General features: G+C 43.3%; 1 protein-coding gene, 2 long non-coding RNA genes and 1 other non-coding gene across 4 annotated transcripts; 1 reads left to right on the top strand and 3 right to left on the bottom strand.

The window, feature by feature from the left end:
- Positions 1–2659: 2659 nt before the first annotated feature.
- Positions 2660–7940, bottom strand: LOC125932344 (uncharacterized). Its single transcript, XR_007460579.1, has 3 exons — positions 7100–7940; positions 6301–6416; positions 2660–2785 (listed from the first exon to the last, which is right to left on the bottom strand). It is a non-coding gene; the product is annotated as an uncharacterized LOC125932344 (long non-coding RNA).
- Positions 7941–8060: 120 nt separating this feature from the next.
- Positions 8061–12536, bottom strand: LOC125931567 (uncharacterized). Its single transcript, XR_007460463.1, has 3 exons — positions 10533–12536; positions 10319–10413; positions 8061–9294 (listed from the first exon to the last, which is right to left on the bottom strand). It is a non-coding gene; the product is annotated as an uncharacterized LOC125931567 (long non-coding RNA).
- Positions 10511–10639, top strand: LOC125932461 (U8 small nucleolar RNA). The gene has a single exon (XR_007460622.1). It is a non-coding gene; the product is annotated as a U8 small nucleolar RNA (small nucleolar RNA).
- Positions 12537–16606: 4070 nt separating the features above from the next.
- Positions 16607–19014, bottom strand: LOC125932343 (melanoma-associated antigen B18-like). The gene is made up of 3 exons (XM_049644878.1): positions 18835–19014; positions 17299–18426; positions 16607–17188 (listed from the first exon to the last, which is right to left on the bottom strand). Exon 2 carries the CDS (start codon positions 18379–18381, stop codon positions 17320–17322), a length of 1062 nt encoding a protein of 353 aa, XP_049500835.1. The 5' UTR covers positions 18382–18426; positions 18835–19014; the 3' UTR covers positions 16607–17188; positions 17299–17319.
- Between the last annotated feature and the right edge of the window lie 1294 nt (positions 19015–20308).

Below are 20308 nucleotides of genomic sequence, written 5' to 3'. Positions count from 1 at the left end.
TGATATCCACTCAGAGGAGTCCCATTCCCCCTTTGATAAACATAAGGGTGAATAAAAATTTAAAATAGGAAAAAAGTACCAATATCGAATCATGTTGTACACCTGAAACTGATAAAATATTTGTCAATTATACCTCAATTAAAAAAAATAAAATTTCATTCTTTCTGGTACAAGAAGCCCGGGCGGCTCCATCAGTTGAGCATCTGATTCTTGATTTTGGCTCAGGTCGTGATCACAGGGTCGTGGGATCGAGCCACCTGCCAGGCTCCATGGTGAGCATGGAGCCTGCTTAAGATATTCTCTCTCTCCCTCTCGCTCACATGTGCTCTCTCTCTCTGAAAAATCAAACAAAAAACTTGTAAATTCTTTTTCTGCTTCATTGAGATCTTTGTAACTCTTAAAAGCTGAATAAGCTTCTTGCCAACTTACAGCCCAGGAATTTATTCTTAAGTAAGTGGGAGTCAGTCCCTTGAAACGTAAACATTAAGTAAGACAGCACCCCTATCTCCCAGTCTCCCTGAGATTTTAACTTCAGCACCTGTCTTCTGTCATAAAGAAATGAGTTTTTTTCTTCCATTTGGATAAAGGCATTTAGCTAACAAAGATACTCTCCCCCACCCCCAAATTACCAGGTGAATTTAGGATGAACTAGGTGTAGTAAATGGTGCTGTAAAGTCCTCTTACTTGAGGAATAGTTACTGTTATCTTAAGATCACGGATGTAATGGGTTATATCTGGCTGCATAAAAGGGTGAGATCTCTTTCTGTCTCAGCAATCTCTTTAGCATTGTGATGGGTATCACATTCTGGTTCAGTGCTTATTAAATAATAAAACTGTTTTCTCTCTTTCCTATGTTTTGTGGAGAGGCCTTTCTGAGTTGGCAGGAGATTTTGTTTTTCATTAACTACCGCCACAGATTTGGAAATGAGGATGACTTCTGGAAGTTCCTAAATTGAGTGAATACGCAGAAGTTCTTTGGACCCACAAGACTCAAGTAAGAGACCTTCACTTATAAAGTCTTCCTTCTAGCTCTCTGCTCTTTTGGAATACTTGTCAGAGAAACCAACCTCTCTGAATTCAAGATTTTATTATTAAAAAAGCATGATAATGTGGGCTCTAAACTCCCAGGATCACCATTAGCTTTGATTATGGAAAATAAGAGAAGCTGGGAATGTTGCCTATGGTTGTCTTTAACATGTAATCTGTCACATAAGGAATGGTGTACCTGTAAGATATCTCCTCTTGCAGTGGCCCGAGGGCACGTCTTTTAATTTGTATAAATTAATGTATTTGCAGAGATTCTCAAAAGGTCCTCATCTCAACCAAATGAGTTATTGGTATGTATGGAATTCATATCATTCTTACAGGAAAGTTAAATATGAGTTGAATAGCCAGAAGGAAAAATTGGAAACCATGGAAGAGGAAATGAGAATGAAAGGGACTTTTTCTCTCACAGAACCCTCCTCCCTTTCTCAGCTACCCCCCCTCCCTGCTCCCCTGCTTTTCTTTATCCTTCCCTACATCAAATCAAGTCCTGGAAGGAAAGAGGCCGTGATCTTTTACACGTGTGGTGGTTCCCTTCGTTAGTGGTTAGTAGATGTCCCTGCACAAGGGGACTAAGGCCTAACTTTATTATGCTAATAACAAAGAACAGCAGGTATGCTAATTAATCACCTGCTCCCCTTAGGCTTGGATTGGGTAATATTTTATAAGGATTTACTAAATACTACTCAGATAGTTAATTATTTGAAAGCTTAAGCAATAAAGCATCACAACAGTTTGTAAAATTAATGTATGATGAAGAAGTTTCACACGTTGATAATCAAGAATATGCTTTAACTATTAACTATTAGTATGATATATTTAAAGTTTTTCCCCCAAGGCAAGTAATGTACTGAATTTATCCTACCTTATTCTTATAATTGCATCGCTTTATAATTTACTAACGACTTGTTGGCTATATAGATGGCTGCAATTTGCCCAGAGAAAGGTAGAAATGGCAATGAGATGATTTCTAAAACTGTACTTCTACTAGTTTTCGGTAACAAAGGGGGGTATTATCAGGATAAGTAAATTAAAAACTAAAAAGTTTTATTCTTTTTGTGTCAAAAGGGAATGAGACTTCCCCTGCCTTATTTTTTTTTAAGTTTATTTATTTTGAGAGAGCAGGGGAGGGGCAGGAGATCTGAAGCAGCCTCTGTGCTGACAGCAGAGAGACGGATGTGGGGCTCAAACTCAGGAACCGTGACATCATGACCAAGCCAAAACCGAGAGTCAGACGTTTAAGCAAAGGAGCCACCCAGGCGCCCTGACCCACCTCTTTTTAAATAGCACTTACTTTAGCCTTTAAAAGAAAAAGGTTTTCTATTTACACTTTTTCTAAAGAAGCTTCTTACCAATTTTACATCCCAGAAAAGTACATTTAGGAAGAAATATGTGTGACAAATGGAGACATCAAGTCCTCTTACTTGGGGATTAGTTATCTTTTCTCTTAAGAACGTGTGTATAACGGGTTGTATCTGCTTGGCAATATAGAAGAGTAAGATTTCTTTTTGGCTTTGTCTGCTTGCCTGGGATGTACATCCTAGTCCGGCTTAATACTTATTCATTAATAAAACTTTGTTCTTTCCCACATGATAATGTTGAATGTTACCTGAGCCCTCTGATCCGGGAAAACAGTCAAATTGAGGCAGTTCGCACGTTCTTTGTGTTCCAGGAAACCGCTTGCTTCAAAGATCCATCCTCCATATCACTTAGGTAAGACTCAGGGCGCTCCTTTGTTTACCTATGACAAGGCCAGACACAGATCCTCAAAAATCCCGTTGTTGGCCTCATAAATAGTTAGCTCAAGTGCTTGTCGACACTGATCCCATCGAAACAAAATGCTTATTAGCCCAACATTGGTTAAGCTTCTCTTCCCCTCCGTGCCCACCCTCACCAGAGCCAGCTACAACCCTTCTTGTGAACAGGCTGGCCTCAGGGTAAAGTATTCTCCGATCTTCCATCCATTCACACCACCCTCTGTCCTGCTTCCCTGTATCCAGTTCTCTCTAGCTTTGTGCACTCCTCTCTCCAAAAGGAAAACTCTTTTTGCCTAACTATTGCTTGACATTCTCCCCACTGTAGTTCCCTGTCCACCTTTGCGTTAATTCTTTATGAAGAAAGGTCTCTCCCTACTAAGTCCAATTGGCTTTTATTTTATATATACTTTGTGGAGACAAATTTTTGAGTCCGCATAATAGTGTGTTTCTAATTATTTACCCAACACTTGGAATGTGATGTAATCATGGGGATGACATCTGATCGCCTTCGTTATAAGGGGATTGTGTCTGCCACAGTCCACCCTGTGGGGCCCAACATCTCATGTCCCTACTTTATGCGAAACTTGCCCAAGATCCCCAAATGTCTTATCCCGTTACATCAGCTCGAAATCCAAGTCTCATCATCTAAATCTCTAAGTGTAGCTGTAGATGAAGAGGCTCTTGGGAGGAAGTTTATTAAGCAGAGTAAAACCCTATTTGTGGACCTAGGAAGCAAGGAGACAGGTCATCTGTCCTGACACATCAATGTGCAATGGCAGGATCGGAGACACTCTTGTTCAGAAATAAGCAAATGGGAGGTACAAGAGGCAGTGGACAGTAGCACTTCTGAAATACCATTGAGTAAATATTGTCAGTTCCTTATTAGATTTCAAAGCCTACGGATAATTTCCCTGGCTGTCACCTCCATCTTGTGGGTTCTTGCATCCACCCTTGGAGCTAAGTAATCTCTATGCCCAACATGGGGCTCTAACTCACAACCGTGAGGTCCAGAGTCACATACTCTACCACCTGAACCAGCCAGGCGCCCCTTATCTTTCCTTTTTTTATGAAAGATAGCATGTATTTGCAGTTGAGAATATAAAACAATTACTTCACTCACCGTGATCAAATGCATGAGACAAGTACTTATAGCACCTACCTTGCTTCTTCCCTCAATGGAAACTTTCTTTCTAGTTTATCCGGAATTCAAGAGTAACTGGTGGGGGGGCGGGTCCCTGAGTAGCTCAGTCAGTTAAGCATCTGACTTTTGATTTTGGTTCAGGTCATGATCTCATGGTCGTGGGATGGAGCCCTACATTGGGCTCTGCCCTGAGAGTGGAGCCTGCTTACAATTCTCTCTGTCCCTATCTCTTTCTCTCAAAATAAACATTTAAAAACATTTTAAAAACAGAGTATGAAGAGCCATTCTACATTTTATTCTTTAAATCTCTCCACGCTGAGCCACACAATCTGAGGGTCTCCCACAGCCTGACCTCACCTACCACATAGCTAAGGTTGAAACATCCCTTCCACTGAAAAACTGGTTTCCCAAATGTCCAGAAGGACACTTAGCTGCTCTCACCTGGAATTGAATCTCTTCCATCCTTTTTATACTACCCTGACACAGCTTCCAACTGCTCTTGGACACAAAATCCATAGCGACCCAAGAATACCTACATGTCTTCCAAAGAGCACATGTTCAGTGACTGTTTAGAGAATAAATGAGCCAATGAACATGTTAACTAATTCAAGTTTTAATTTCTCCTACTTTCTTAGATAAGCTAAGCCAATTCACATATGCATCTTTTAATTTTACAGAGCGAGGGACTGAAAGTATTAGGAAGCCATGAGTCAGCGACCTTTCAAGCGGAACAAATTTCCAGAGAAACACCTACTCAATGCAGGCAATATCCTGTTTGAGATCCTAAAATAAGGGGGAAGAGTTCCCAAGTTTCTTTTGAAATTACCGATCTCCTACTCTTAAACCCGACACCCAGCAATGAGAGTTCTGGCCCAAGATGGCAACACAGAAAGACTCTGAACTCACCTTCTCCTTGGAGACACCTAATCTACACCTATTTATAGAACAGTTCCTTCCTAGGCAGAACTAAGAGTTGACTGAACGTCTTCTGCATAACAAAAGACCACAAAGAGAATGGCAAGAGAGAAGAAGAGAGGTAGTCTATTGTTTGTGTGCTGAGAGGGACACTGTGGTGTTGGTGGGGAGGGAAGGGGAGGGAAAACACGAAACTATAGTACAATGTAGTATCTCTGTGTGGAGAAGGGAAAGGGCAGTGCATTGTGTGTGTGCAGGAAGAGAAGGAAAGGAATGACAGGGGTAGTGTGTATGTGGCAAGGCAGGGAAGGGAAGAGATGAAAAGGGAGAGTGCAGTGTGTGTGATAAGGGAAGAGAAGGAAATGTGTAGTGTAGGTGGTGACGGGATAAGGAGGATGGGAACGGATACTGTAGCTCGTGTGTGGAGGGTGGGAAAGAGGGGAAAGTGCAGTCAGTGTGTGGACACGAGGGAAAGGAGAGAGACAGGAGGGGATATTGCAGCACGTGCACGGAAGGAAGGGGCAGGGAGAAGATGGGAAAGGAGAGCAGAGCCCTGTGGGTGTGTGGACACAGAAGGGAAAGGGTAGTGTGGTGTGGTGTGTTGCTAGAGAAGGGAAGGGGTGTGTGTGGGGAAGGGAACCCCGAGACTGCGGTGTTCAACCACAAACTACAAAACTAAAGAAACCACTTTGGAAAGCCTCATGATATTGATGTGGGAAGGAACAGTGGACATTGTAAGTGGCCTTCCTCAAACCTCCAGGACTTGACTCTTTCCGGTCTCCAAATGGGCTCTCGGGCCCCACAGGAGCTCGGGGCATGGTGGATCTCTAGCCGGCACCTGGCGGTACCCCAGGTACTTCTGCGGCACCAAATCTCTGGTAGTGAGCTTCCTGGGCTCCCAAAGAAATGCCTCCTCCCAGCCTACGCCCCCATTACATTCAGGAATTCTAGATCTGCTCCTCAGTGGGGTAGTAGCTGCCCTTCATGAAGCTCACAGCCAGGCGAGTCATCCGGAGACCAGGCTCAGGCAACTGCTGCCACCATGGAACCTGCCACCCGTAGTGACATCTAGTTTGCTGACAGGGCCATAGAAGTGCTCGACAGAATACACTTCTCTGAAGTCCAGGCAAAAGCCTAGCTCCATGTGTGCAGAAACAGCCCATAAGGTCACCAGGAAGCGTTCCTTGTATTATTTTCATCGTGTCTGACTTGGTAATGCACACTGGCTTTGCATTTGAGCAACAGGAACCACACCGACAGAGCTACCTTCTTGGTTATAAAGTCTCACCGCGACGGCACACACAAGTATCTACCAATTCTGTGTGTTAGTGAGAATGCATGCATCTGTATATATACACCATCTCACGAGTTTGCTGAGAAAATACTAGCCTTACTAAGCGTGATTTACACCACATGGAAATAATAATAAAGGGCCGTACTTACCTCTAAGGAGGTTTCAGATGTGCGTACATAACCCCGTGGATACTGATACCAGTGGTCGCTGGCGCTCTCTCACCTTCACACAATGAAGCAGTCGGAACTGGTTATCCCCGGACACACTGGGAAGATAGAGGGGCAGAGCTTTAAAAATTTTTTCCTCTGTTGATGTTGTCATATGCATTTATTGCAGGCTACGGAACCGAACATCTTTAAGACACACAGCTCACATCCGCCGCATAGCGGGGGAAAATATTTGCAAATCACCTACGTGATCAAATACTTGCATCTTCCCGCACACACCTCCGCCCGCCTCCCAAAAGGGCTCTATATTTAACAGTAAGAAACAATCTAATTAGAAATTAGGTGTATTTGTGAGTTCGAGCTCTGCTTTGGGCTCTGCACTGACAGAGCAGAGCCTCCTTGGGATTCTCTTTCCAGCTCTCTCCTCCCCTCCCCTGTGCTTGCTCTCTCTTTCAAGATGAATAAATGAACTTAAGAAAGAAAATGGGCCTAAGGCTTAAACACACCATTCACCAAAGAGAATATATGGATTGTAAACAAGGAGATGAAAAAACACATATCATTATCCATTGGTAGAATGTAATCTTAAACCACGATGACATACTACTACATACCTACTTGAATAGGTAAAATAGAAATTACTGAAAATCTCAAGTGCTGATGAGGATATGGAACAGTTACCTAGATTTGTCACTCACTGATGGTGAGAAAGTAAAATGGTCTAGGATCTCTGGAAATCGATTTACTAGTTTCTTATAAAGTTAAACATAGACTGGGGCACCTGGGTGGCTCAATCGGTTAATCATCTGACTTCAGCTGAGGCCATGATCTCATGGCTCGTGAGTTTGAGTCCCACGTAGAGCTCTGTGCTGACAGCTCAGAGCCTGGAGTCTGCTTCGGATTCTGTGCTCTGTCTCTCTCTCAAAAATATAATGGTCATTAAAGAAAAAAATTAAACATATATTTACTGTATGACAGAACAAGCCCTTTCTGAAAATTTACCCTAGAGAAATAAAATGTTCACACAAGACACCATACACAAATGAACATAACAACTGTATTTGTAATAGCCCCAACTACAGAGAACTCCAGTTTCCTTCAATGGCTAAAGGGATAAACTGTTGTACTGGGAATCCTATTCAGCAAGCAAAAGGGATATAGTATTTCTCCTCTCCACTTGGGTGTATCTCCAGTACATTATGCCAACTGAAAAAGCTCATTTCATAACATTATGTAGTTTTTAATTCCATTTGTCTAACACTTTAAAAAAAAATGATACTAACATAGAATAGGTCAGCGGTTGCCAAGGATTATAAAGAAGGAACATTAAAAAACAGAACTACCCTATTGTCCAATAATCAGCCTACTGGATATTTACCCCCAAAATATAAATATACTAAATCAAAGGGATACACGCACCCCGATGTTTACTGCAGCATTATTTACAATAGCCAAACTATGGAAGCAGCCCAAGCATCCGTCGGCTGATAAGTGAAGATGTGGGACACACACACAGGAACATTATTCAGTCATAAAAAGGAATTAAATCCTGCGTCTCTAATGACACAGACGGAGCTAGAGTATCATGCTAAGTGAAATAAGTCAGAGAAAGACAAATACCATATGATCTCACTCATGTAGAATTTAGAAACAAAACAAATGAGCAAAGGAAAAAAAGAGACAAACCAAGAAATAGCCTCTTAACCATAGAGAACACACATGGTTACCAGAGGGGAGGTGGGTGGGGGGATGGACGAAATAGAGGATGGGGATTAAAGAGTACACTTATCATGATAAAAAAAAATATAAACAAAATAAATCCCCAAAAGAAGGAACATAGGGAGTTTCTCTGGGTTTCTTAGGAATTTCTGTGTCTGTATTCTGGTAGGATTCATACAGATTTATACAAGTGAAAAAAGTGTCTTTAGTTATGTACCATACCAAAGAAAACAAAACCTAACAAAAAGGAGCGACTGCCTGTTTGAGTCTGGTGAAATCCGGATTTGACTGCAGTTAAATACTACTCTATCAATGTAAATTTATGAATTCTGGTAAATGAACTATCACAATGTAAACAGTTTTGTTCGACTGAACTTTGCTGTAAGAGCCACAGGAACTCCCTGCACAATTTTTATGTAAGCCTTACATTATTTCAAAAGAAAAGCTTTTAAATAGGGAGGCTGTAACTTCTACAATTATTCGTGACCACCAGTGTCCAGTTTTCTGTCCTTAAAGGACACAATTTCTGGGGTCGATTGCAGTTGGTTGGGCCAACTGGTAATAATATGCTTCTGACAGATGCAGTGACTGAAAATAAAATGCAGAGCTCTATAAAGACTGTGGATATGAGACTTATGCAAATGTGGAAGGAGAGGCAAGGAATAACGTGTGTTACAATTGGTGGAAAAAGACGAAGCAGCAGTCACAAAAGGGGAAAAACTGTTAACAGGAGAATATACAACATCTATTAAATTTCTAATACAGGCAAGTAAACCTAATTTCTTGTCCCCTTCACTGTACATTACTCTCAGTTGCCACTTAGGCTAGACATGCAACTTAGAAACACAAATCCTCCCCATGCTACACCAGTGGGTAGTGATTTGCACTGTGCTACAGATCATGTGATAACCCGGGGACGGCTAGCACCAAATATTTTTTTCAAGTACATCAACTCTAGGTTATTACAACCATAAAGACAGAGCTCCGGATTCCACGTATCCCTGTCACCCATGGTCAATTTAATAAACCGTGCCAATGTGACAGATCCTCCATCCGCCCTACTCGTGTCTGCATTCTGAGTCAACCTCTTACCCTAAGAGATACCTGGTGGCGATAGAGGCTGCCGAATACAGCCATGGGGCGTCTGGCCTCTGGTGTGCCAGGACCTCAGGAACCACGGAGGACACTCGGAGGACACGGACTTGGAGATACCTCCTGGAGCATCTTTTCCAGACGTGTCCACACTCAGCCCTTTATCTGTGGGATCATGGAGGCAAATGGCCTAAGAACACCTCCCCTCAATCTCCATCTCCTTGCAGTGGGAGGCGCCTTCCTCTGCCCACTGGTACTCCTGGCCTGTTTCAACTGTCAGCACTTACCAAACCTGCCCACTCATACTGCCCCAAACTCAGTGGACAGGGCACTGCAGACCGGGAGAGACGCCCGTCTCCTGCAGCACCGGCTAGGATGCAGTGGACCACCACAGTAGCCAAGAGATGGAGTCCTCCCGGTATCCAGCATGTGCAGCATCACTGGGTGATGTGAAAAAGCCATCTATATTCTGCCTGACTTTGGGCCAGGAGACTTCAGAGGCAGGGTGGGGTGTGTGGCATGCCTTTAGTCCTTTCATGTAGACCTGCCCATCGAGACCACCTCACAACTTCAGCTGGTGGTGGCATTTCAGAGACCGGCCAAACCTGTTAACGGAAGTTCTTGGACCCTCTAGCCAGATTTCCCACCTCCACTCCTTATGGTTCTTTGTGCACTTTCAGCTCCACTCCAGATCCAAAATGCTGACCTCCAGCCTGCCCTGGGCTCTCCAAATGAGATTTTACCCGTGGTCTCTGTCTCATGGACTCAGGCAATTGCTAGGACCTCTGACCTTCACTAGCTAAGAGTGTCCTGCCTGGCTCCACTGCTCAGCAGCTGATCATTCTGTCAAGTTCTTGCTTTTCAAAGTAAAGGAGGAATGTTTTACTGGTATTTCAAAATATAAAGTATGCCTAGAAAAATCTAGGCACTCAAGACATTAATGCAGAAATCCCAGTCTGTATTAATTAAATTTTATATTCAACCTGTTTGGAAAAAAGGAAGTAGAACAATCATGAGACACTATCTTTTATCCCAAAGTTTGACCACAATTGCAAAGTCCGATGAAGTAAAATGCCTCTGAGGACGTAAGGCATTCACACACATTAACTGGCCAGACTAGGAAGTGGTATGGCATTTTTGGAACAGAAGTTCAACATTACTTATAAAAAGTCCCAATCTTTACACTCACCTGCTTTAATCAAGCTTGTACTTTGCTACATCTTTCCTATGAGAAAGCCTGCACACTTGCCCCAGATTTCACGTTCAAAGATGTTGATTTCAGTCCTGTAAATCATAGCAACGAATGAAACAATTATATGTCCGTGAGGAAACAATTTATACGGCCATTAGGAGGAGAATGGTCAAATTAATTATTGCACAAACATAAGTAGGATGATCCTTACCTGTTCTTTCTTTTTGGGGGAGGGCTTGGAACATGAGGATTTGAGTTCCCATGATTAATGTCTTTGTATAATCAAGACTTGCAATGCCCTGATTGCTCCTATCTTCTTCCTGACGATCTCTCCTTTAAGAGGCCAAAAAGTCTAAGAAAAGATTCTCAACATCACTAATTATGAGGGCAATTCAAATCAAAACCACAATGAAATATCACCTCATACCAGTTACGATGGTTATTTAAAAAAAAAAAAAAAAAGTAAGTGTTGGCAAGAATGTGGCGAAATTGGACCCTTGCACACTGTTGACAGGAATGTAAAATGGCAAGCCGCTATAGAAAACAGCATGAAACTTCCTCAAAAAATTAAAACTAGAACTATCATATGATCCAACAATCTCATTCCTGGGTATAGAGACTCAAAAGAATGGAAATCAGGATCTCAAAGACCTATCTGCATTCTTATGCTCCTTGTAGCACTATCCACAAGAGCCAAGTTATGGAAATAACCTAAATGTCCATTGAAGAGAAATGGATAAAGAAAATATGATAAATATATATATTTTAATAAATATATATACATGCATCACAGAGTTGATGAAATAAAGGAACATTAACATTTACCAAGGTCAAAATGACTTGGCAAAATCTTGAAGCATGAGCTCTATTTCTGGCCAGAACACTATACATCTGCTTCACTAAAACAATGAAAAGAACATTCCAAACATAAAGATAAGAAAAAAAAAAAAAAACCTCCCTGGTTCCCACAAGATTAAATTCACACAGCCTTGCACGTACTGAAAACATAGGTAAAGTCTCTTTCTATAATGTCCTTTGTCATGATGATGTGTAAGTATGTAAAACAAAACAACACAAAACAACACAAAACAAAACAAAACAAAACAAAACAAAACATATAACCCTGCACCAAATGTTCCTTCCCTGGAATGATCTCTTCTTCGTGAAGATTGTGTATCTGGGGCAGCTGTCCAAACTGGGGCTTGAATAAAAAAGTCTGTTCCTTTGAAACTTAAAAAAGAAAAAAAAGGTTTGTTCATTTTGCATCAACACAGTAGTGTCTTATTCTGCTTTAAAGGGCAAATCCTGGGGCACCTGGGTGGCTCAGCTGGTTAAGCATCTGACTATTTCAGCTCAGATCATGATCTCACGGTTTGGTTTGTAAGATGGAGCCCCAAGTAGGGCCCTGAGCCAACAGCACAGAGCCTGCTTGGGATTCTCTCCGTCCCTCTCTTTCTGCCCCTCCCCTGTTCACTCACGTGCTCTCTCCAGCTCTCGCTCGTTCTCTCTCTTGATCAGAATATATAAACAAACATTTTAACAAGTAAAAAATAAATAAATAAACGGGAAATCCTGCCATTTGCAACAACATAGGTAAACCTGAAGGACATTATGCTAAGTGAAATAAGCCAGCCACAGAAGGACAAATACTGCATGGTTCCACTTACACGAGGTACCTAAAATCATCATACTTGTAGAATCAGAAAATAGAACTGTGGTTACCAGGGACCAAGAGAAAGGGTTAAGGGGGAGTTGTTCTGTTGATACAAAGTTTCAGATACGCAGGCTGAATTAGTCCTAAAGATCTGGTGTACTGTATTATGCACTTAAAATTTTGAGACATTTCATGTGAAGCGCTTTTAGAAAAACAACCAAAGGGACACAAGGAACCTTTTGGAGGTGACATGTCTATTATCTTGATCATGATGATTTCACAGTTGTATACATATGTCCAACCTCATCAAACCGTACATTTTAAGTATGAGCTGGTTTTTGTATAGTATATCCTAATAAGCCTATCTCATTAGTTTTTTAATGTTTATTTATGAGAGAGAGACAGACAGACAGAGCACAAGCTGGGGAGGGGCAGAGAGAGAGGAAGACACAGAATTCAAAGCAGGATCCAGACTCTGAGCTGTCAGCACAGAGCCTGATGTGGGGCTCGAACCCATGAACCGTGAGATCATGACCTGAGCCAAAGTCGGACGCTTAACCAACTGACCCACCCAGGCGCCCCCCAATAAACCTACTTCAAAAGAAAAAAGAATTCGAGAGAGTCATGAAAAGAGGGTGATGGATCTGTATCTGCTGTCATGGAAATATCTTGCATTCATTTTATTAAGTCAAAGTCAAGAGGCAAAACGACATGTACACTGTTAATTGCAAATCTTAAAAATTCAATGTATTTTTATAGCACATCTACATATGAAAAAGTCTCAGATGAGCTTTAACCTGACACGCATCAGATTGTTAACTGTGAATGCCTCTGAAGAGGGGACTGAATTTTGAGGAAAGAGGATATTGTAATTTATCTGTATCGTCAAAATTTTTTACAAAAACATATGTACTATTGTCTTTGTTATTAAAATATTTAAATATACCGAACCACGAAGATAGTAGCTGTGCATTAATCAGATAAAGTGACTGATAGGTGATAAAACAGCAAACCTGCCAGGGCTTAAAACAACAAAAGTTTGGGAACGGCTCAGTCAGAAGCGACTTTGGCTCAGGTCATGACCTCACGTTTCAGTTCGTGAGTTCCAGCCCCGCATTGTGCTCTCTGCTGTCGGCACAGAGCCGGCTTCAGATATTCTGTACCCCCACTCGCTGACTCTCCCCGGCTTGTGCGCGCACTCTCTCTCAAAAATAAATAAACATAAATAAATAAATAAATAAAAATTAGGGGCGCCTGGGCAGCTCAGTCGATTGAGCATCCGACTTCGGCTCAGGTCATGATCTCGCGGTTCATGAGTTTGAGCCCTGGGGCAGGCTCTGTGCTGACAGCTCTGAGCCTGGAGTCTGCTTCGGATTCTGTGTCTCCCCCTCTCTCTGCCCCTCTCTTCTCCTGCTCATGCTGTCTCTCTCTCTCAAAAACAAACATTAATTTTTTTTAAATTAATAAATAAAATTAAAAATCATAGCAACAACAAAAGTTTGTTTCTCATACACATAAACTCTGATGTGAGTTGGCAGGTGTCCAGGCTGCTCCCATGATTCCACTTATCAACAAGGGTCTCAAGGTTGGCTGCTGAATGAAACAGAAAGCATGGATGAGACACACTGGCTCTCAAATACCTTGGCCTGGAGGTGACAAATACTGTTTCTGGTCCTATTTCAGTGGCAGCAGTAGTCACATGACTCTCCCTAAGTGAGGATGCAGTCTCCCTGTCAGCCCAGGAAGAAGAGTGAGACATGGTGTCCAGGAGCGCTTGCAGCCTTTCCCATAAACTGTAACTTAGTAGGTGCTCAACAAAGAGATAAAGAGCAATTATCAAAGTTTGTTGTGAAAACAACCCTCCTCTTGGAGTTTCTAAGGAGGCCAGTTTGCCTCGCAATTCTGCAATTTTTTCCAATCCTGCTATGTGGCACGTTCTTTGAAACACTGGATCACATTTAATTTTCAAAAGGATCCCGTAAAATCGCAGTAAGGAAGGCTCACCTTTTGCACTCAATAGCACCTTTCTGAACTCACCTTTTAAATGAATTCTAGAATCTCCGTAGGATGAGAACGTTCTCTTTCTATTGCAGCATGGTCAAAACTTTCACTTGTGAGTCTGGGCAACCCTCAGCATGACTGAACATGCAGGACACTTTTACGGATGCCGTGAGGCACAAAGACAACCCAGCATTTGCCTCTGGGGCAAGTACTGAGATAAGAGGCAGCAGAAAGAGGGCCAATTATTTTAGCCTTTGCTGTTGAAAGTTAGTGTGTCTGTCAAGAAACCATTTTTTCTCCTGCTAGAAGAACTCTAGGTTCTGAGGAATTCAGCGTCAGTAGATGTTTGCTGCAGAGTGATTTCCATGCTTAAAAAATTACAAGGGGAAGCTTTGGTAACTGACCATTTAAGTAAGCTCAGTCATTGGTTTATGTGTTCAGTGGCCAGCAAAATAACACACTCCTGCAAAATCCTACTGACAATATCTGTGTCCTTTATACCGACCTCCCCCCCCCAATCTAACTTCATTTAAATCCCAAGAACCCGTATTTTCTTTGTATTTTCTTACAAAATAGGACTGTAGTGACCAGCTCATTTGGAACATACTTTGATACTGTTGTAGGGATGGGTGGCGGTGCTGTAGTAATCAGGTATATAAACTTCACGGTCTATGGCTCCACTGAGGGACAGGACCTCCCAGGTACACCTGCAGAGAGGTGGAAGGCTCTAAGGTGGAGGGCAGGTGATTCGGGACTGTCTGTATCACAGGAAGCTGGGTGCACCCTAGAGCAGACACAGTGAAGAGCTGGTCAGCAAAGGAGGTTCCAATTAGGACAGCAGGACACACTGGGGAATAGTCAGGGGACAGATGTTGTAAGGCTGGAAAGGGCTGGGACAAGAGGCGACTCAGTAAACGAGGCCCACAAACAACACCCCAACCGTGCTTTATTCTCATATTCACCATCCTTCACGAGGACTGCTTTTAGCACTTAGGCCAGTGTCCTGGTTTTTCATTACCTGTGATACATCTTGGAGTAGTGAGAAGAATAGAACAAGAAGGGACGGAAGGTTGCCTCAGGCTGGAGGAATCCAAAAGTATGGGCTCCAAATAAAATTGACCAGGGATCTAGTCCCGGCTCTGCCAGTATCACCCATGTGAACTGGAGAAAATGACAAGTTCTTTAACTGCAAAGTATGCCTGATAAGCTCTATCTCGTAGGACTGTTGGACTAAATGTAATGCTTAGGAAGCACTTGGCAGAGTAATTGGAAAACAGGAGGTCTTCAATGAATGGTAATTATCACGGGATTTAATTTTTTTGAACTGCAGACAATACCACCGTCCCCCTGGGGAGATTTATTTCAATGTTTATTTATTTTTGAGAGAGAGAGAGAAAGAGGAAGCAGGGGAAGGGCAGAAAGCGAGGGAGACAGAGGATCCCAAGCAGGCTCTGCACTGTCATCACAGAGCGCAATGTGGGGCTCGAACTCACAAAACTGTGAGATCAAGACCTGAGCTGAGGTCGGGCGCTTGACCAAATGAGCCACCCAGGCACCCCTATTTTATTTTTATTTTTAATTTATTTTTATTTTTATGAGGTTTTTAAATTCAGGAGTTATCAAAGAATATGCAGCTTTCTCAGACAAATAACATCAAATTCATCCATAATGCTGCTTAGCAAGTACAACTAAAGAAAATTTTTCCCAGGTTCAGGATGTGTTACTTAACTTGGGTGTGGAAGAGTCTCCCCCAGCCAGATGCGACTTAGATGTCCTAGAATGTGTCAAGGACCAACGCCTTCGCACCCAGGGGCCTTTCCATCCAAACGACCCCTATTTTCATTCATTACACCACCACCAAAAATCTAATCCTCCCATAGAATTGGCAAAATCACACTCCTGATAATCCAATTAAAAGGCCATTTAAATGCGTTTGGACCTGGTTCCCCACCCAGTTCAGAGCAGAGACAGACAACATAGTAAGTTCTCAACATCCCACCTCGGAGTAATACCACCCTTATTAGATATTCCCTGGAGATGCTGTGCCTAAGACAATGAGATTGTGCTGTGTGTCCAACTGCCCATGAGGAAGAACACCGGCTACCTTCCATTTCTGCCCATGAAGGAGGTTTTCCTCCGGGATACTGATGATACCAAAGTAACTCAACAGCAGCTTTGCATTCCTGGGTTTTGTCCTTCAACACCGAGAAACCATCTGGCTGGCTGGCCCCCCGCTCACCAGCCCCACAGCCTCCCGTGGCCCACCAGGCAGCTTAAATTAACAGCCTGGCCCACCAAGGAACTTGTAGTTTCCTAAAGCCCCAAACTGCCTTTCCTCAGGGAATGTGTGTCTTACTGCTCTTAGCTAGACACCCTCCCCATCCCACCTCTCCCAACCCCTCCCTGTCTCTTAACCTCTTTCCTCCTTCTTAGTGGTCCTTTAGGCCTTAGAGGGTCTTTCACCATCCTCCATATGCGATTACTGTTCCTGGACTGTCACATTCTAAGGACAGGAGTGTTATATTTATATCCCAGCTTCCCCATTTCTAGCACTGTGACTTTCAAAGACCAGACGCTTAATTAGTATTTGGAAAATAAATGAGCCAGCAAGCATGAATTCTAGTGTTTCAACGTTTTATTTCTCCTACATTCTTTAATAAGCAAATCCAAGCACGCCATCTTGTATTCTTACAGAACAAGAGACTAAAATGTATGCGGAAAACCAAGAACAAATGGCTTTCACTCCTATCCTCTCCATTTTTTGATCCTAGTAATTTTACTGCTAAAGTGTTTTGCATTTCCAAGGAAATGCCTGTGACAATACCATCTTTTACCGTTCTTTTTTGGTAAGCGTGAAAGGTTTCCCAATGTGTTTTACTAAATAATAAAACTCCTTCCCTGAAGCCTATTAAACCGCAACAAATATGCAACCAAAATCATTAATTTAGATATGAAAATAATGTAAACTTTCTATTAAAGAAATAACACTTGAAATAAAAAGAAAAAAAAGAGTGAAAGAAAGAGGAAAAAAAAAGAAAGAAAAAAAAATAAAGGACTCTTAAGTTTACCATATAGAACAAGAACACCAAGATGATATTCACTGTGTTCTTTCCAGACCTACCCTGGCCACTGCCATCCACTATTTAGAACGTTGACTGTTTTTTTCCACAAAGAAAACGAACTGCTTCAAACTTCAACATATGAAATACAACCTGAAAAAAAAGAAGGTGAAATTCCAAGTTACCAATACACAACAGGAACACAGATGATACACACTTCTCCGGCCCCACCCTGCCCCTCCACTGTTACAATGGTGACATACCTTTTGGACCAGCCTGAGACTTCACTTTGTGTGGGATGAGCTGGAGGCCATGGCCCTGGCACGTGCACTGGCCATGGCAGTGATACGAGCCCTGGCTGCGGCTCGGGCTCGGGCTCGCTCTTCCTCATCTCTCAAAGCCTCTTCATACCAGGCTGGGAAAGCACTGGGGATGGTATCGTGAACTTTGGCTAGAAACTCCAGGACTCTCATCTTGCTGGTCTCGGCGTGGGCTCTGGGGCCCCACAGGAACTCATAGCGCGGAGGGTCGCTGTTGGGCACCTGCCGGTACTCCAGGTACTTGAGCTGCACCAAATCTTCAGTGATGATCTTCTTTGGCTCCCCATAGATGAAGTGCTTCTTATCCGAATATACGCCCATCAGATTCAGGACTTCCCAGACCTCCTCCTCCCGGGCGCAGTTGCCTTTCATGAAGATTACCCCCAGCACGATCATCAGGATGCCGGTCTTGGGCGTGTTCTCTTCTTCACGCATCGTGCCATCGACGCTGAGGTCTAGTTTGCTGAGGAGGGCATAGCAGTGCCGGATGGGATCCACTTCCTTCACATCAATACCAAAGGCCAGCTCCATGTGCTCAGAGGCTCTCTTGAGGATCTCACTGAAATGATACTTGTACTTTTTGATGACATACTTTAGCATGTCTGCCCTCGTAACTGGCTCTTTCTTTTGATACTTCTGCAGCAGGAACTGTACCAACAACACCACCTTCTTGTTTAATGGATCTCTGCGTGAGAACTCAGTGCCCTTAGAGGATTGTTGGCTTCCCTCATCTTGGCTTTTGGCACTTTCATCTGAATTGGCGCATGAAACAGCTGCACCAGCACTGGCGGGAGGGGAGCGCCCCTTGGCTGCCTGAGGACTGCTGGATGTCGCAGCGGCAGACAAAGTCTGAGCTCTATCCCCAGAGAGAGGGCAGGCAGGGGAGGGGGACTCTCCTGCTGCTACGGCTGCTGCGCCTGCTGGTGCTTCTGCAGTAGTCTCAGGGCCTTCCAGCCCCTGGGTCTCACCACGGGACTGGCGGCGTCTCTCACGGGCACGGAGCTTACTCTTCTGACCTCTAGGCATGGTGATAGCAGGCGGGAGTGCAAGCAGGCTAATGAAGAGGTCACCCTAGAATATGGAGGAAGAGATGGAGTGCATTGGTAGGGATATTCTACCTGCTCTCCGAGGTAAGCTGCCTCCGCTTACTGTTTTGTGGGTACTGTTTTAGGAACCCACAAAACACGGGCGGGCAGGACTCTGGATCTCCACTCTTCCTCGGGGTCTTGTAACCTCAGTTCTAATTCAGAATACTAAACTTGGCTCCTGACCGGTCCTTTGTTTCTCTGTGGCCCCTTCAAGAATAGTCCTCCCATCCCAACCGTTCCCAACGTGAAAGTAAGAGGGCATTAGTCTTAACAGCTTGTGCCACGAGTTGGTGGCAGTGGGGGTGGGGCATACCAGAGGAGAACGGGGCCCTCTTTGGGGCACCTAGGGTCTGAAAGGAGTGCAACCCTTCAGTTCCAACAAGTTACTCACCTCAACACCTGCCAGGTCGTGGGCCTCCTCCCTCGGCCACCCGTGAGACCACACCGCTCAGACTAGGCCTCAAGTTCCATAGCAGCGGGGTGTAGCGGAAGTCAGGGTGAGCACTTCCGGCCACGCCCACATGGGGCTCCCTAGCATAAAAGCCCGGGTAGGTTTCTGGGTTGGGGGCCTTCCCTGAGTTCTGGTGTCAAGGGAATTATGCTGAACTCAGACATGGGTCTTTCCTGACTTCTGACAGGGAGGGGCCGGGACTTCTCCCTCTGGTGAATTTAGTAAGCCCACCTCAGACCAAGCCTTTCATTTCCATCAGAAACCCCCAGTAACAAGTAAGGCAGGAGCAGAGCCTAGCAGTTGTCATAGGGACCTTCCTAGAATGACAGCAGGAGGTGGGGGGGTGTTGGGGAGGAGGTAGAGGGTGGGTTGAAGGGGGGTGTGGAGGAGGTTGTGTGAGGGGAACCTCTTTGTTGCCCCTTCTTTTCTGGTAGGTTCTCCCCTCATTCCTCACTGTCATACCCTGATTCCTTGTTGGTGCTGGGATACCTCTCTTCTGCTAACTGGAGGCCAGCAGAAATCTATAAGGCAGGAATCTGTAAATAAGAAGAACTGACATCTGTAGGATATTCTGTTCACCATAAATAAGCATGGTATATTGCTCTATTTGAGACTTCTTTTACCTAAGTCTGTTAATAAATTTTTTTATATTTGCTTCCATAAAGATCATGTATATATTTCCTAGTTCTTTTTTTTTAGGTATATTTTGGATATTGCTACTCTTTTGAATGGTATATTTTCCATTACATAACCTGTTATTTATTTTGTGTGGCTAGACTTATTTTTTTAAGTTTATTTATTTGAGAAAGGGGGGGGGCAGGGTGAGGGAGAGCAAGAGAATCCCAAGTAGGCTCCACTCTTTCAGTGCACAGCCAAATGGGGGACTCAAACCCACAAACTTTCGGATCATGACCTGAGCCAAAGTCAAGAGTTGGATGCTTAACTGACTGAGCCACCCAGGCACCCCGGCTTCTGATTTTGCTGTAGTGATCTATATCAGCTTCCTAAAGTTCCTTATACATTTAAATATTGGACAGCCAATTTCTTTGGAGTTTTTAATTAGGATATCTGATAATCTCTTTTCATAATCCATAACTTATTTTGGTATTGCTACATATGGCTATATATTAGCTATGCAATAGAGTCTCAACTTGAACAGTAGAAATGGTACCACACCTCTCTGTCTTGTCCTGACCATACTGGGAATGTTTGAACATTTCATCCTTTACATATATGTGCTGTTGATTTTACAATATGGAAATTCCATTCTAATATGTTTGCTAAAAGTTACTAGCATGAACTAGGGTTGAATTTTTATCAAAGGTTTTTTACTTTCAGAACAGGATAAAATGCTTTCTCTTTTCTGTTAACATAGTGAATTCCAATTCACAGGTTTTTTTCAATGTGATATGAT

Source organism: Panthera uncia, chromosome X (genome assembly GCF_023721935.1).
Source record: "Panthera uncia isolate 11264 chromosome X, Puncia_PCG_1.0, whole genome shotgun sequence".
In the NCBI taxonomy this organism is placed as follows: Eukaryota; Metazoa; Chordata; class Mammalia; order Carnivora; family Felidae; genus Panthera; species Panthera uncia.
This window is presented reverse-complemented; position numbering and strand designations above follow the sequence as displayed.